General features: G+C 41.3%; 1 protein-coding gene across 2 annotated transcripts; it reads right to left on the minus strand.

Annotated features, from left to right (window-relative positions):
- LOC102168573 (keratin, type I cytoskeletal 28) lies at window positions 1,637–9,739 on the minus strand. Of its 2 annotated transcripts, XM_018065041.1 has the most exons (9): window positions 9,215–9,730; window positions 8,664–8,746; window positions 7,696–7,852; window positions 7,537–7,602; window positions 6,344–6,505; window positions 6,040–6,165; window positions 3,080–3,297; window positions 2,418–2,473; window positions 1,637–2,141 (listed from the first exon to the last, which is right to left on the minus strand). In XM_018065041.1, exons 1-9 carry the CDS (start codon window positions 9,662–9,664, stop codon window positions 1,999–2,001), a joined length of 1,461 nt encoding a protein of 486 aa, XP_017920530.1. In that variant the 5' UTR covers window positions 9,665–9,730; the 3' UTR covers window positions 1,637–1,998. The 2 variants fall into 2 exon arrangements, with proteins under 2 accessions (XP_017920530.1, XP_017920531.1); XM_018065042.1 differs by lacking the exon at window positions 7,537–7,602 and having other exon boundaries at window positions 9,215–9,739.

Here is an 18,088-nt window from a genome sequence, read left to right on the forward strand (position 1 = left end):
GGCCCTATACGTTGTGCTTGCGTGTGCTCAGTTGCTTAGTTATGTCTGACTCTTTGTGACCCCATGAACTGTTGCCCGCCAGTCTCCATGAAATTTTCCAGACAAGAATACTGGAGCGAGTTTCCATTTCTTCCTCCAGAGGAGCTCCCCATCCAGGGATTGAACCTGCGTCTTCTGCATCTCCTGCATTGGCAGGCAGATACTTTACCCCTGAGCCACCTGGGAAACCCATACATTATACCACTGGGAAATTATTTCCCCATCAATTTCTACTATTTGCTTCATTTAGTGACCTTTGGCTCAAAATTTTATAAATATCCTTTTTGCCCCCTCTTTGAACTCCCATATAACTGTTGAGTTGTTTGGTAGAATTCCTGCCCTCATTAGAGCTTCTCATTAGAATCAATCACAAATTTGAGAAATATGAAAGCTGTTCTTCCTTTGCAGAGTTTAAAATTTGTTGGGAATCTCTATCATACACTTTGATCGGGAAAGATAGAAAAATGTATTCATCAACCTCATGAAATTTTAGGTTCTAGAAGAGCTGCACATGGGTTAAATCTGGCCCACCATATGTTTCTGAACAGCCCATGAGCTAAGAATGGTTTTTTATGTTTAAATGGTTGGAAAAAAAATCAAAAGAAGGACAAATATTTTTTGACATGTCAAAATTACTGGCCATTCAAATTTCAGTGTTTTATTGGAAGTTTTATTGGAAGGTAGTCATGCTTATTTTCTTATTTATTGTTTATGACTGCTTTCTACTTCAGTGAATGAATTGAGTAGTCATTGAAATAGAGAATTTATGGCCTGCAAAGCTTAAAATATTTACTATTTGGGCCAAATATTTTAGGGAAGCTTGCCAACTTCTACTCTAGAAAAGAGTCATTGGCATGAGATTCTTTGCTGTAGATCTTTCGAGATTATCCTGATTATGGGGAATGGCATCCTGATAAGTATCCAGATCTCCAAATGAATTTGAGATAGGCTCATAGGTGAAACACCAGGAATGCGCCATCTAGAGGTGGAAGTTTTCAATCACAAGAGAATTTCTAAAATTTTCCGGACTGCTTTAGTTCAATTTCAGTTCAGTCGCTGGCTTAGTTGTGTTCACCTCTTTGCGACCCCATGGACTGCAGCACACCAGGCCTCCCTGTCCATCACCAACTCCTGGAATTTACTCAAACTCATGTCCATTGAGTTGGCGATGCCGTCCAACCATCTCATCCTCTGATGTCCCCTTCTCCCGCCTTCAATCTTTCCCAGCATCAGGGTCTTTTCCAATGAGTCATTTCTTCGCATCAGGTGGCCGAAGTATTGGAGTTTCAGCTTCAGCATCAGTCCTTCCAATGCATATTCAGGACTGATTTCCTTCCAAATTGTCTGCTCATGTAAAAATGATTTAAAGATTATGCCTGCTGCCTAGTGGCTCAGCATTAAGAATCGACCTGCAATGCAGGAGACATGAGTTCGATCCCTGGATCAGGAAGACGCCCTGGGGAAGAAGATGGCAACCCACTCTGGTAGTCTTGCCTGGAAAATCCCATGGGCAGGGGAGCTTGGCAGGTTATAGTTCATAGTTCATGGGGTCGTAAGAGTTGGACGTGACTTAGTGACTCAACGACAACAACAAAGATTATGCCTAGTGAATGTTTAATATTTAAATGCCATGTGGCATTGACTATTATATAAAGCTAGGGTAAAAGGCAGTTAAAATATATTCCATAAATGTTTCCCTATGAATTAGACATGGAAAAAAATAACTCTCAATTATTTATTTGTCATGAGTGAATGGGCATAAGCGCACATCAGCTTTTTTATTTATTTGAAAACAAACATCCAACTTCCTATAAAAGGTAACTAGGACAATAGGATTATTTTTTTATTGGTAAGTAACTAATCTTTAAGGTAGAAAGTGTTTTTACTATCTCCTTGATATTTAGAATAACGAAGTGTTGCAGGATCTTTCCCCAAATGATTCTTTTCTCAAAGTGACAACTAGAAAGGAACCCTTTGTTCTGTCTTGCCATTGGTCATTTTAGATGTCTTTTCTTCAATGGACTGAACCCTTGATGAAAGAACTTTACCACGCTGATCTATCTCTTCAACCACAGTCTTTACCAGCGTGGTTCTGGATAAATCTAGAAATAAAACATATGCAATACACATATTCAACTTAAAATATTACATGACAAAGAATTCCACTGTCATAATATATTATGTCCATTTTTATTGAGGGAGTTAAGTATTGGTTTATAATAACTGTTTGGGATAGTTGTATCCACTCAACAGAATACTTTAAGTTCAGAGCACGTTAGTTAAAATTACTCAAATATAGACAGGCTGTTGCCATAGTGTATGATTGTCATTAATGTAAAAATATTTGCTGAAATAGAAGGAAAACTAGATTTTATTACCTTTAGATGAATTTCCTGGGCTCCCTGATTCAAAGCCCTTTGATTTAGAGCATGAGCTGTTAAAAAAAATCCAGTTTATTCTGTAATATTTGTTCATCACCTCATAAATATTCACTGAGTCATGGGAAGAACATGAATGCAAGTAAACTTTGTAGGCCCCAAACAGATTTTCATTTTCTATAGAGGAAAATATTAAAATTTTTAGTTATCTAAATCTAACATTTAGATAACTAAATGTTATCTAAAGAGAGGATATAAAACAATCTTGTTTACATTTGATTTTTGTTTAAAACCCAAGAATTTAAAACTTAAGGAAAAAGTATACATTTTACATATAGATCTTGGGGGGTTGTAAAGAGTACATTTATTTCAGGACAGCAGTGATGTTAGGTATGAACTGAAAGGTGGATAAAGCTTGAAACCCACAAGGATTAAAAGAATGACAAATGGAGACTTCTGCAGGGATGCCTGGGATCACCCAGGGCAGACGAAGATGCGACTGTGATGTACAAAGTATGGAAGAGGGGACAGCTGAGGCAAGAGATGGCCATGCTTTCCTGCAGTGGGAAGGAAGAGGGGAGGCTCGGAGGCGTGGAAGGGAATGACTGTCTACGGTTGTGGCTTGAAACAGTAAAACTGAATTTTCTGATGGCATCACTTACTTTCTGTCTCCATCTATCAGGCGGCAGTAGGTCTCGATTTCTTTTTCCAGGTGGACCTTGATGTCCAGGAGCTGTTCATACTCCAGTTTCTGGCCCTCGGTCTCGGTCCTGACTTGGTGTAGCTGCTCCTCCAGGGCCCCGATCTGAGCCTGGATCTGGGCCAGCTGTGCACAGTAGTTGCCCTCTGTTTCCGTCAAGGAGCACTCCAGGGAGTGTTTCTGAGGACATAAAAGATGTCACAGCAAGGGATGAAGGAGGACCACTTGGAGGACACGTGGGCTAGTGTTTCTCAGCCAAGGGCAGTACTGCTCCCTAGGTGAGCTTTGGAAATCTGAGGCACCTGTCGCAGTTAAACAGGAGGTGGAGAGAAAGGGGAAGTGACTGGCGTTTACTGGGTGGGGGGGGGCCAGGCCCGATGGATGTCCTGGCGTGAGATACCTGACCCACGGATTTATGATTATTCCAGCAGACATTCACATATTTAGATATTATTTCATATAACAATCAATCTTTATATGAAAACATGTTTGGGGGGGTACCATAATAAGAAATCAATCTTAGTTTGAAATCTTTCCATTTTATTTTGAGATCGTATTGAGTTGCCTGTTGTTTTTCAATCTTATTCTGCTACTGTCTCCAAAGATCTACCCCACCGCTGTTCCAATGCTTTTTGTGCTGCTCTTTCTTTTTCTAATTCATTCTTGATTTTCTGTCATCAGTCAAAGGCCTTTTAATAAGCACTTGAGATCGTGCGAATGCCCTCACATGGGCGGGATTTCAAGACAAGAGATATATTTCATAACCCAGGACAGGTCATTATTTCAACTCTACTCTTGTGAATATTATACCTCCTCATTTCCACTTACATAGTCTGTAATTTGTCTTGTCATGTAATCTTTACTTTAATTAATATAATTTTCCTCTTTCTATTATCGTATCACATCCGGGTGGTTATTACGTCTCTTGATACTAGTTATTACCCCAGTGTGCACTTCTCCTTCCACTCTTTCATTTTCTCTGTATTCTTGTGTGGACCAACTCCCAATCTGATGTTGTTTAAAATGAAACTTATCCATGAAAAGAAGGTGTAAGCCTCAGTCTGTTTCATTACAGGGTAGTTGGGCCCAAGTGTTTACATATTAAATATATATTATTTTAAAACTTCTATTTTTCCTCTTGATTGCTGTTATGGCATTGCACTGGTTTTAAAAATCTTTTGTGTATTGCTAAATATATTATCCATTTTTAGGATTATAAAGAGGGAGTTATAAAAGATTCATTATTAAACAGGAGTCTCAGGGAGCTAAGAAGCACTGCCTTTGATAAACAGTCTGACCAGTACATCACATGGGTGGGGCTGGGCTCTCCAGAGAAAAGAAGTGGAAGGTGAACAGGATGGTAACAGGACGCTGAGGTGACAAGTGGCAGATATCAGGGAGGTGCATGCTCAGGTGTTCAAAACTTGAAATTCCCTGATAGAGTGTTCTCATATGATACTCCTTATCAAGATGGTTAACACTGTCCTAAATCAGACCAGACCATAAGCATCTCTATCTCACACCTTGCTACTGTAAAGGTTGGCTTGTAAATGAGGAGACAGGTCAGGATGAACTTAGAAGTTCATACATTACAGGAAGCAGGTGAAACATTGAGATATTATATTTAGACAACTCCCAGCGTGTTCACAGTTTGTGTTCCAAACTACAGAAGTCATCTGACCACGAAAGAGTCTCAGGAATGGAAGCTAGGTTCCATGCTACCCTTATTCTATTATTTGGTTATGCTGGAAGTTAAGATGGGCTTTTTTGTGGATTATTTCATGAGCCCAAACTACAGGACTACTGGCTGCACGGAATCTAGCTACTTTCTAATATCACTTCTCGGTGAAAGTGCTTAAAATTCTGCTCTGGGAACTTAGGAATTTATTTCCTTCAGCACAGCTCCAAAATGAGAGGGAGGATCTGTGTTCAGGAGCATGGCAGCAGGATAGGTCCTCAGGTTCTAGTTGCAGGAAAGAAGGGAATGGGGAAGAGAGGAGGGTTCCAGGGGCCCAAAATGGAAGGGAGGAGGGTCTTGGGTACCAGCCAGCAGTGGTGATGGAGGTGAAGGAGGAGAGGGGCACACTTGTTCAGATGGGGTTAGTGAGTGGTAAAGTTTCTAATCTAAATACGATACGGTAAGAAAGCCCTGGCCTTTTTTAGGGTGTCTACAAAATCAGTCCTCCTATTGTTTTGAGTATCTTTTCCTTCTCTGCTTACTGTTCTCATTTGTATAAAAGTGGCTCTTTGTGTCAAGCTGGTATCCTCAGGGGGCATGGAAACTCTGATGAGGACAGGAACCCTTAGACCACCACATGTGCCATAATTCTCAAAACCAAGCCTTTTGAATGCTGCCAGCAGACACTGGAGAAGAGAAGCCGTTTTCCTCCTGGGCTATGTCCATGGAAACGTTTGAAATAATTGGCAGTTAAGTGCCAGAGAGGGCTGAATGCCAAGCCTTTTGGGATGTGTCAGGTTGGGAGGTCTCCCCTGGATGCCCTGAGGCTGAAGAGGCTCACAGTCCTTACATGAAATGTGTCCCCTTCTTTGCCTGGTGGAAAGCACAGTGTGGCCTTTAACAGGACTTCAGCAATGTTAGGAGATGCTGGTGACACCAGCTCTGCTTTGCCTGACAGCCTGACATAAGCTTGCCACTTGATTGGCAGGTGGATCAATGCTGCTGCTGTCTGCTCTGCATCCAGCTGAAGAAAGGACCAATTTCGGGGAGTGGGCGCTGAGCGTGGGCGGGAAGGAAACTTCAGAGACCTCAGGGAGGAAGCGGTGCCATCTGTCTGTCTGAGCGACTCGGGGTCTGTCTGTCCTCCTCTCTCCACTACGTATTTGGAGGTGAAGTTGTAACCGGGGGACTGGGAAGAATTTCAGTTAGACTTTTTAGCGTCGCTGACCTGCGCTCTCACCTACCGTCGCCAGGAGGGACTGCAGTTCTATGTCCAGGGTCTGCACCGTGCGCTTCATTTCCGTGAGCTCGCCCTGGGCGGAGGAGGCCGCGCCCGCGTCGTCAGAGATCTGCTGCTGCAGGCTGGCGCTCTGCAAGGCCGGGCGCCCGGGAGTCAGCGGGTCTGAGCTTGCCAGGGGGTGGGTGGGTGCGTGGCCGGGGGGTGGGGGGTGAGGGGGTGGGGTGGAAGCATGCAGGGTGACGGGTGTGGGGGTAGGGTGTGGCGGGGGTGGGTACCGGCTGGGCTGGGCTGGGCTGGGCGTCCCTCACCTTTTCGTTGAACCAGGCCTCGGCGTCCCTGCGGTTCTGCTCGGCCAGGTCTTCGTACTCGGCCCGCATGTTGTTCAGCAGAAGCGTGAGGTCCACGCCGGGCGCCGCGTTCATCTCCACGTTCACGTTGCCTCCCGCGGCGCACTGCAGAGCCTTCATTTCCTGCGGGGAGACGTTGACTGTGGCCTGAAGGCGGTGTGTGCTCACCTGCGCTCTTGTTCCTTTTTTAGGTGGTCTCAGTTTGTGACTTAAATTCGAGTTGTCTAAGTTAAGGCACGAATGATTTTTTTTTTTTAAGTTGACTTATTCGATCAGTAGTCATGCCAGTCATCTATTTACTTCGTAATTTGTTAAGACAGCCACAACCAACGGCACAACATCCAGAGAGGTGTTTTATCTTTTTAAGTGAGACGTGGGTACAAAGATCAGAGAGTTCTTAAATTCTTTTTTCCTTTATTTTTTTAAAAACATATTTTATTATACTTGATTTACAATGTTGTTTTAGTTTCAACTGTACAGCAAAACGATCCGTTTATATGTATATCTATTCATTTTCAGATTCTTTTCCATTATAGATAATGTTATTACAAGATATTGAATGTAGGGAATTCCCTGGTGGTCCAGTGGTTAGGACCCAGCTTCCATTGCAGAAGGCATGAGTTGGATCCCCCTGGTTTGGAAACTAAGAGCTCACATACCATGAGGTGCAGCAAAAAAAAAAAAAAAAAGAATATAGTTTCCTGTGTGGTACAGTAGGATCTTGTTGTTTATGTTATGTATAGTAGTTTGCATCAAGCATATAATTCTCGATTAAATGTCAGTGAGAGTGCTTGTTGATGGGACTAGAGCAGTGGAAAAACAGATAAAAATCGCTGCCCTCTTGGAACTCTCACCTTAAGGACAATAGCTCTCACTTGAGCACTTGTTATACGCCAGACATTGTTCTAAAGCAGTTTAGGGGTATTAACATCTCTAACCAGTAGGTACTATTGCCAGACTTAGTTTAGATTGGGAAATGGAGGCACAGGGAGGTTAAACTATTTGCCCAAAATACTTAGTACCTGAAAGGACTGGGATTTGAACATTCCTGGATTTGAACGTGGTAGAGAAAAGTAATGTATTAATTTCCTAAGGTTAGGCTGTGACAGGCAGAAAATTGAAGGATATAGATCAACGTGTTAATCATGTATTACCTTGGGGGAGGAGATTCGAAGGGCAGAGCGGGAGACATGGAATTCTTTGTTTTGTATGCCTTGGCACTGTTTGAATTATTATAAGGAGCGTGAGTTACTATTGTAATTTAGTCTTCACCCCCAAGTATTTAAAATAACTAGAGCTACATCTTCCCCTACCTCTTCATGGTTCTTCTTGAGATAGGTCAACTCTTCACTCAGGGATTCATACTGCAGTTCCTGGTCAGTCCTGCAGAGCGTCAGTTCATCCAGGACTCGCCGTAACCCATTGATGTCAGCCTCTGTGTTTTGGTGAAGGGCGAGCTCATTTTCATACCTTGGGAAACATTCAGTGAATCTCAGCACCAAGTAGACTAGCTCAAGAGACCAAAAAGTAAAACCTGCTTTGCTCAACTGCTCAACTGCTTTTAAGTGAAAGTTAGAAATGAAATCAGGTCTCTAAATATTATAAATGTATAAAAAGAAAGTCCTCCTCCACTCCTCTCACACAATTCTGTACAGAATAATCAGCATGAATATCTGGTCATGCAAATTCCAATAGCATATCCCAATTAAGTAGAAATAGGGCTTTTCAGGATTTTATTGAAGTTAAAAGTAAAAATTGTAAATTGGTCAATTAAAACAAATATTTACATTTACTTTGTACTTGGCACTATTTTAGGCAGGCCTAGAAATACAGTGATATTTTGGCTCAAGAATGTCATAAATATGTAAAAATGTGAGTCTAGCTGATTGTAATCTTAAAACATGCTTTGTATTGCATTTTGTTGTATCTTTGTCACATGTTACTTCCTTTAATCTCTTAGGTTATAGCTTGTTCTGTGTGTGTGTGCTAAGCCACTTCAGTTGTGTCTGACTTTATGCAACTCTATGGACTTTAGCCCACCAGGCTCCTCTGTCGAATGGGGTTCTCCAGGCAAGAACACTAGAGTGAGTTGTCATGCCCTTCTCCAGTCGGGATCAGACCTGTGTCTCTCATGTCTTCTGCACTGGCGGGCGGGTTCTTTACCACTCGCGCCCCTTGGGAAGCCCATAGCTTATACTACTTGGGGTGAAATTGAAATTTTATATAGCACATTAAGTGGACTAGAACCATGTTCTAGGTGTGATTATTTTCTATATCCTACTTTAGCCGGAAATCGTCAGCAGCCAGTCTGGCGTTATCAATCTGCAGAATGATATTAGCATTTGCCATAGTGGAAGAGATGATCTGGAAGAAATCAGGAGGGAGAACGCAACCGGTAAGTCTGCTCTAACAACCTATTATTTCAGGAAACAAACAAGCACGCAAACAAAAAACATTGCACCATCAACCTTGGTATTAAAAAAACTCACTTCCTTATGTAATAACCAAAAAGTTTTAAAATTTTATTTTTAAAAATTACAAATATGGTTTTACTTCTTTCCATATAACTTTTAGACTGTAATATTTCTTTATCAATGAATATATCTCAAAATAAGCAATAATGGAACTAGTAACATTTAAGTTGCATAGACATTCATGAATCAAAGTGCCTGTTTTTAGCTAATAGGAAGAATTATGTTTCAAAACAGATAATAAATATGATACAAATGATACATAACAATTTGAAGCATTTCCTGTTCTACTTCTATGTCTTTTGCTAGATCATTCTTAGTTTTAAATAGTTTGAGGAGTTCCAAATTTGTGAATTCTCACCTTATTCTTAAGATCTTCGATTGTTAAGTGATACCTGCCGTAGTCATGATCAAGTCCACGGCAAGATCCAGGACCATGTTTTTCATACCAACTCTTGATTTCTCTCTCTAGTTCAGCATTTGCCTCCTCCAGAGCTCGCACGTTATCCAGGTAGGATGCCAAGCGGTCATTAAGATTCTGCATGGTCACCTTCTCATTCCCAGAGAAGAGTCCCCCTTCATTTCCAGCAAAGCCAGCACAGGTACCACTTCCCGGGATACCACCAGCATGGTCCCCACCAGGAAGACTGCCCAAGCCGCCTCCCAAAGCATAGGAAAATCCACGTTCAGCACCAGAGTTACCCCAGGCATTGCTACCTGCAAAGCCTGTGCCTCCACTGGATGGTCTGAGAGATTCAGTTCCAGACCGTAGGCAAATATGCCTGGACCCACTAGAAAATCGGAGAGACATGGCAGTATGAGAAATGGTCACCTTGTCTCTGGATAGCCGTAACTTCAGAGGAGAACAGAATATTGTGTGCTGATGGCTTCTTTGGGCTTTTATACACTGTGGGGGGTGTCTCTATTTGAGTTATACATGCCAAAAGGAAAAAAAGGCATCATTCAAATTAGCATGAAATTATGTATAATTGGGTGATTTGGGGGGCTAAATTAATGTCTACCATCCTGGGTTGTTGCTTCAGGATATTTGTTATCTTACATATAATAGGGTTCATTCTATATTAAGTTCATTATTTTAACTTATAATTTTGGGTGAGTAATCCTTTACTTTCATCTAGACCCTAAGAATATACCATTATTATTTGACACAGGTTATTATAAAGTTTTAAAAGTTAAGCTTGTGATAGGGTACCATCAGCTATACTAGGGTCTTAATTACCAGAGAGATATATTGATATAAAGAACCATTAGCTACAGAAACACATATTTTATCCCACCACAGCAAGAAACATTGTGTTGTTTTAAAAAATATATGATCCTACTAACTTCTCTTGTCTTACTGTGATTATTACATCTATTCGTTACCTTGAACAATAACTTAAATATTGACTGATTCCTTTCTTTAATAACTAATACATTTGTTAGTCATTGCTAAGTGTAAAAATAAAGACGTGATGCTAAATAAATGCAAAGATGAAAAATGCATAGTTACAATCTTTGAGAAATGTATGGTCAGGACCAGATAGGGGCTGGATCATGTTTAGCTGTCTGTATTAAAGACTTTGGGATGACTCAAAAGTAAAAAGCAGGGGGCAACATAATCAGGTTGAAATGAAAAATAAGGCCAGTTACAAGGCTAGGACAATGGTTCAGGTGGAAACGATGAGGGTAGTCGGATGGAAAGAAGTTGAAAGGACATGGTCACTGATTGAATTTGGAGAATAAAGAATAAGAATTAGGGATGGCTCTTAGGTAATTGCTTTCAGATGCTGGGAATCCTGTAATACTGACGGAGATAGAAAACATAGGAGGAGGCAGATACTGGGGTTAGCTTTGGTCCAGCTGAGTTTTAGGGGTTGGTGGAATGTCTCATATGAAGATAGGAAGTGTGAATGTTTAGAGTAAGTACTTGGAATGGGGGAAAATGCCTGACTAGCAACAAGTGAAAGGATTGTCAGGAAGAAATGAAGGACCAGCTCTCATTCGTAATGACATTTAAATGCATGTTTGGAAGTTATCTTCGTGTAGGAGGAGAGATGATTGGCTGATGTGCCTTTGGGGTTTGAAGACAGGCTCAGAAGAAGGGAAAAATAGCAAAGAAGTTTCTGGTGTTCTTGAGAAAACAGTTGAGGTGATTGACCACAGTTTGTGTTGCTCAGTTGCGTCCCAGCTCTGTTATGACCCCATGGACGGTAACCTACCAGGCTCCTCTGTTCTTGGGATTTTCCGGGTAAGAATATTGGAGTGGGTTGCCATTTCTTCCTCCAGGGGAATCTTCCTGGCTCGGGGATCCAACCCCCATCTCCTGCATCTCCTGCATTGGCAGGTATATTCTTTACTACTCAGCCACCTGGGGAACCTGTGACTGACCATATGTAAAGAAGGAAGTAAGACTAGAGGAAGAGATACACTGAGCAAAGACAAAGATTGAGTCATTGGGCACTTTTTTGAGGATATACAGCAGGTGGAATGGGCAGGAGATTGACAGAGATGAAGGATGGTGGGTTACAGTTGGACAGTGGAAGCCAGAGTTTAGAATTCTAATTGAGATATAACCCCAGATCTTGGTAAAGTTTAGTGAATAGCCATGGGGCCTGGTCCCAACAATCGCTGGAATAAGAGGTTAGAAATGGACTGACGCTGAAGTCTTGGAGTAGGAATTCGACTGGAGTGTTAGATAAGCCATCTATATAGCCAGGAAGTCTCCCATGATGGCAGGAGATGAAGAGAAGTGGACTGTGAACCAGGTGCCGAAGCCCTTGGATGGTGGCAGGGTGTGGTGGGGGGTAATTGGATAGCATCAGCCTCAAAAGAAGAATTTTAGCTGAAGAATGAAATGACAGGAAGCTGGATGTGGCATTGGATATATAGAGAATACGGATTCTGCCTTGAAGTCCATATGTTAGATACGTGGAAGTGGAGTTGGGAGGGGATGAGGAGAAAGGTGGAAGGGAAGTGGAGGAGAGGAGAGAGAAAGGAGAGGGTTGGGAGGTAGAGAGAGGAAATGAATGATCAGTTTCCAATAGAAAAAGTTCCTGGGCGAATTCGGGAGAAAGACACATTAAGTGTAATATTATAAAAAATCTTTTCAGTTGAACCCTTCTGCAAGGAAACCTGCAGAAAAGGTTTAGGGAGTTGTCAAAATGTGGATAAAAAGATTTTCCAGGAGACTTGGCTCAGTACAATGCCCGGTAAATGAAAAGCTGTCAGCGAAGGACAGCTTTATTGTTGTGGTTGTGTTATATGCTGGTGTGGACAGTCTGGGGAGGTTAAGCTGAAACAGAAGCAGAGGTGGGCAAGAAATGACCTGAGAAGCCTCCTCTTGGGGCTTTGGTGGGAGAGTGGGGTGAAGGAAGAAGAGAGGACAGGAGAAGGAGGGCCTTGGTTGGGCTTGACTCGGCCCAGTTCTGTGGCAGAGAGAGGAATGAAGTAGCTTTGCCACCAAGACAGTCAGGGTGTCTCCTGGAACTCTGTTGGCACAAGCAGTCTGAAACCTAGTTAGCTGGTACCAAGGCTGGCATCAACATGGCCTTTAAATGCATTTTCTGGGCAAAGTTGTAGGATCTTTTTAGAGCTGCAGAGGGCCTGAGACATCACTAATTTCAGCCTTTTTATTTGACAGATGAGGCAAGTAAGGCCCAGAAGTGTTAAACAATTTGCTCAGTGTTACCAGCTACCTGCCGAGTGAAGATGTGGCATATTTTTAGGTGACCTTGAGAGTCTTGTGAGCATATTTCAGATATAAGTAATAACTCTACTGAATATCTGCTTTATATGTTGCCATCAATAATCTTAAAATGCTGTATGGGTTGTGAAATTATCTTTTAATTAAGTTATTGAATGATTGAAATAACAAAGAATTAGGATAGTAAAATATATAAAGAATTGTGACTCTCTTCATTGCTTGCATGATCACTGAATTTGAATTCATGTCTCTCAGTCGTGTCCAACTCTTTGCAACCTCATGAACTGTAGTTTACCAGGCTACTCTGTCCATGGACTTCTCTAGAGTACTGGAGTGGGTAGTCATTCCCTCTCCAGGGGATCTTCCTGACCCAGGGATCAAACACGGGTTTCTCACCTTGCAGGCGGATTCTTTACCATCTGAGCCCCCAGAGAACTGTAAGTAATAATAATTAGACAAATAATTGGTGTAACGGGCTTTCCTGATAGCTCAGTTGGTAAAGAATCTGCCTGCAATGCCGGAGACCTGGATTCAATCCTTGGGTTGGGAAGATCCCCTAGAGAAGGGAAAGGCTCCATTATTCTGGCCTGGAGAATTCCATGGATTGTATAGTCCACGGGGTCACAAAGAGTCAGACACCACTGAGCGACTTTCACTTTCACTTTGGCATAACAGGTCCACATTCTGTATATGTAAAGAAAATATTTCCAAAGGAACATGTGTGGGAAAAAAAAAGAGGAAGATTTTGTTGTTGTTAATGCATAAATTAATTTTTTTTTGCTTTACAACAGTTTTATTTATTTTTTAAAATATAAATTCATTTATCTTAATTGGAGGTTAATTACTTTACAATATCGTATTGGTTTTGCCATACATCAACATGAATCCGCCACAGGTATACACGTGTTCCCCATCCTGAACCCCCCTGCCTCCTCCCTCCCCGTACCATCCCTCTGGGTCGTCTCAGTGCACCAGCCCCAAGCATCCAGTATCATGCATAGAACCTGGACTGGTGATTCGTTTCATATATGATATTATACATGTTTCAATGCCATTCTCCTAAATCTTCTCACCCTCGCCCTCTCCCAGAGTCCAAAAGACTGTTCTATACATCTGTGTCTCTTTTGCTATCTTGCATACAGGGTTATCGTTACCATCTTTCCAAATTCCATATATATGCATTAGTATACTGTATTGGTGTTTTTCTTTCTGGCTTACTTCACTCTGTATAATAGGCTCCAGTAATGCATAAATTTAAATAAGTGGCTTCTCGGCATCACCTCTGGTGCGCCCATGTCATTAACTGCCCCTGCCCCTACCTTTCTATTTCCACCAGAGGGCAGTGCTCACCTGCAAATGTATGTTCTTGGGGCTGACTTCAACCTGGATCATACATGCCCTCGGCAGGAAATTATTAAACCCCTGAATCCACCTGCTAATGCAGGAGACACAAGAGATGCAGGTTTGATCCCTGGGTTGGGAAGATACCCCCTGGAGGAGGGCATGGCAACCCACTCCAGTATTCTTGCCTGGAAAATTCCATGGCCAGAGGAGCCTGGTGACCTATAGTCCATGGGGCTGCAAAGAGTTGGACATGACTGAGCACACACACAGCACAACAGCAAGAACCTACCTCAACATTAATGTTTTCAAAGTCTAGAGCATGATGAATATAAAGACAAAATCCCCTTATGTTTATATCAAGCTTTACAAGTTCAAAACCTACAACCCCTGCATTGAAAGCGGGGAGTCTTAACCACCAGGGAAGTCCTCTGCTTTTAGTCTCCCCTTCAAATTTCTTACTTCACAAAACCTTACAGAGGCTCTATAGATTAACACAAATAAATTTATTGAAACATAGTTGGTTTACAGTTCAGTTCAGTTCAGTCGTTCAGTTGTGTTCAACTCTTTGTGATCCCGTGGACGCCAGGCTTCCCTGTCCATCACCAACTCCTGGAGCTTACTCAAACTTATGTCCATTGAGTCAGTAATGCTATCCAACAACCTCATCCTCTGTTGGCCCCTTCTCCTTTTGCCTTCAATCTTTCCCAGCATCAGGGTCTTTTCAAATGAGTCAGTTCTTCACATCAGGTGGCCAAAGTTGGTTTACAATGTCGTACAATTTCTGCTGTATAGCAAAGTGACTCAGTTATACATACACATCCTTTTCATAGTCTTTGCCATTGTGGTTTATCACAGGATATTGACTATCCTGTGCTGTGTAATATGGCCTTGTTGCTTATCCATCCTATGTAAACTAGTTTGTGTCTGCTAATCCCAAACTGCCAGTTCTCCGCCCCCACTGCCTCTCCCCCTTGGCAATCACACGTCTGTTTTCTATATCTGTAAGTTTGTTTTTGCTTTGTAGGTATGTTCATTTTGTGTCATATTTTAGATTGTACATATAAGTGATATCATACGGTATTTGTCTTTCTCTTTCTGACTCTATTAGTTTGATAATCTGTAGGTCCATCTTTGTGGTTGCAAATGGCATTATTTTATTATTTTTAATGATTATTATTCCATTGTGTGGAATAGTGCCACAGTACCACTGTGAACATAGGAGTGCGTGTATCTTTTTGAATTATAGTTTTGTCTAGGTATATGCCCAGGAGTGGGGTTGCTGGATCATATGGCAATTCCATTTTTAGTTTTTTGAGGAACCTCCATACTGTTCTCCATAGAGGCCGCACCAGTTTGCATTCCAACACATAGTAGTAGGTCAAAACTTTTAATGAGAATTCCTCTTCTAAAGGGCTCTTTAGCTTGGTCATGGTTCAGCTAACCTTCGAACCCATTTCTTTATACTTTTCTAGCATTTCTTCTTAGATAACTTATTCTGTATAGGAAAGATTAATTGAAAGTTTAAGTATGTGATTTTTTTTTCTTTGCTAAAATCTTGGACAACACTATTTTCAGAACACTACCCAAATTGTTCTCTGAGGTAATATCCAATGTTTATGCCAGTTCACAACAATTTCTTCTTTTCCAAACTGATGTTAGGCTGGAAAGACCTTTTAACTCAATGTTAGCATGAGGATGGTGTTTCTGGGTTGTTTAAAAAAATTAATTAGTTAGTTTTATTTTTGGCTGCACTGGGTGTTCATTGCTGTGCTTAGGCTTTCTCTAGTTGTGACAGTTGGGGGCTATTCTTTGCTGTGGGTAAAGGATTCTTACTGCAGTGTCTTCTCTTGTTTCAGCACATGAACTCTAGGCATGGGGACTTCAGTAGTTGTGGTTCATAGGCTTTGCTGCTCTACGACATGTGGGATCTTCCCAGAACAGGGAATGACCCCAAGTCCTCTTCACTGGCAGGAGGATTCTTAACCACTGGACCACCAGAGAAGTCTCAGTGTTTGTGTTTTTATCTAGAGACTAAGGAGCAAGATGGCAACTCGAAGAGTCCTTCTTCTTTTGGCATGTCTTTTTCTGTGGGACAACCTGGTTCAAAAAGTATCCTTCAAAAAAGAAAATCCTCCATACCTAGTTTCCAGACAGGTTTTATATATGTTGTGATCATTTGTTTCCCTGTGTCATCCGAGGACACAGCCTGGATAGTCTGCATCGTGATCAGGCTGACCACAGCTGTAGCTTTCAGGGGTGGTCAACCATCTCAGATCTTTGGGGTGATCATCTGGTCCTTCCCACTTACTTTCACAAACTTCTTGCTATATTTTATCAGACTTCACATTCCCAGAACTGGATTAATCATAACCCTTTGTGACACTGGAATTTAGTTTTGCAGCCCTAGGACAGCAACCTGACCTGGTTCTCTACCTCTCGGTAGATGATGTTAGTGATCACCTACTCTAACAATTTATTGTGATGCTCTTGTCCATCTTTGGAGAAACTCAGTTATTTAGCCAACAAGCATATTTCTTTGAAAATGAACATAATACTCTTTTTTCAGTACAGTGGGCATTTTTTAAGGGCTTTATTAACTTCCCTGGTGACTCAGATGGTAAAGAATCAGCCTGCAATGCAGGAGACCTAGGTTCAATCCCCAGGTTGGGAAGATCCCCTAGAGGACATGGCAACTCACTCCACTATTCTTGCCTGGAGAATCCCCATAGACTGAGGATCCTGGTGGGCTACAGTCCATGGTGTTGCAAAGAATTGGGCATGACTGAGCGACTAAGCACACATTTTTATTAACTCATATTATCCCCAAATGGGGAAACAATAATCTCATATGAGGTAATTATTATTCCTACTGTATAGATAAGAAAACTGAGACTTAGGATGGTTAAATAACTTGTCCAAAATTTACATGATTTGTAAATGGCAGTGCCAGAATATGAAGTCCAGGAATCACTGACTTTGAAATGCATGCCTATAACTACAAATGAGCTCTTTCCCTAATTTCCACTCTTAAGATGCAATCTAGATGGGAAATGCTGGATGAACCTTATTTAATTAAACTAACTCAAGCTGCTTCCCTATGCTGGCCATAACAAAGTTATTCTCCAAGACCCCCCCAAAATATCAAGTCATTATGGACATCACTGTCAGTGTGCAAAGTTCCAAGGCTTTTAGCAGCATAAAGCAGAATCTTTGGAGATACAAGCTTTTGCTGTTTAGTGTGATTCCACATGAGTCTCAAAATTGGCTCTGGTAGTCTCAGTGGACACTTCCCTGCTTAAATAGCAGGACTCTGTAACAACTTTAGAATCTGTAAGAATGTGTACAGGATTTTTGATTAATAGCTACATGATAAATCTTTGTAGTAAAAATAGTGATCTGCATAGCTAACAATAACTTTTTAAACTACAAAAACAAATGTCCTTGTTAAAATAAAATTGTTTGTTTAGATACATTGTCTTTATGAAACTATAGTTTTGGAGTTCAGTCAAGAAAGTAGTTTTTTTTTTTGTCTGTTTGTTTTACTGGGATATCATATACAGTACTGTATAAGTTTAAGGTGTCCAGTGTAATGACTTGATGTATTAATACATGTCGAGAAATAATTACCACAATCAGATTAGTCAATACCCATCAAGAAAGTAGTTTTCCATCAGAGATAAGCTAGTTACTTTATAAAGAAAATTAAATATAAATGCTTTAAAGAGATATTAGAAGATGGAAAAAATAAGAAGACAGGACCCCCATGACTCAGACTTTTTAGGAATGAAGGTTTGGGTCACCACCCAGCCAGATAAATAATTGACCAGCTGAGATCCTGGCTTGGAGCACATAACTATTTCATAATAATGTATTTGCATTTGTCTCAAATCCATGTTATTGAATATGAAAACCCTTATTCAGAATAATGAGAATGGCCAACTCAGATTAAGAATAATCTAGGTCCCAGGGACTTGGTTAATTTTGCTAGATAATAAGAGTTTTTTTGAATAATAGTATATACACAGTTGTTGTTCAGTTGAAAAGTCATGTCCAACTCTTTGCGACCCCGTGGACTACAGCACACCAGTCTTCCCTGTCCTTCACTATCTCCTGGAGTTTGCTCAAATTCATGTCCGTTGAGTCAGTGATGCCATACAACTGTCATCCTCTGTTGCCGCCTTCTCC

This window comes from Capra hircus, chromosome 19, assembly GCF_001704415.2.
Source record: "Capra hircus breed San Clemente chromosome 19, ASM170441v1, whole genome shotgun sequence".
Lineage (NCBI taxonomy): Eukaryota > Metazoa > Chordata > Mammalia > Artiodactyla > Bovidae > Capra > Capra hircus.

Excerpts from the sequence above, each read along its gene's own strand:
- LOC102168573 (XM_018065041.1), bottom strand. The coding sequence starts at position 9,664 with ATGTCTCTCCGATTTTCTAGTGGGTCCAGGCATATTTGCCTACGGTCT. Across the intron at positions 6,506-7,536 it reads TTCGAATCTCCTCCCCCAAG|GAAATGAAGGCTCTGCAGTG; the intron begins GTAATACATGAT and ends GTCTCCCCGCAG. Across the intron at positions 6,166-6,343 it reads AGGCCTGGTTCAACGAAAAG|AGCGCCAGCCTGCAGCAGCA; the intron begins GTGAGGGACGCC and ends CCGGCCTTGCAG.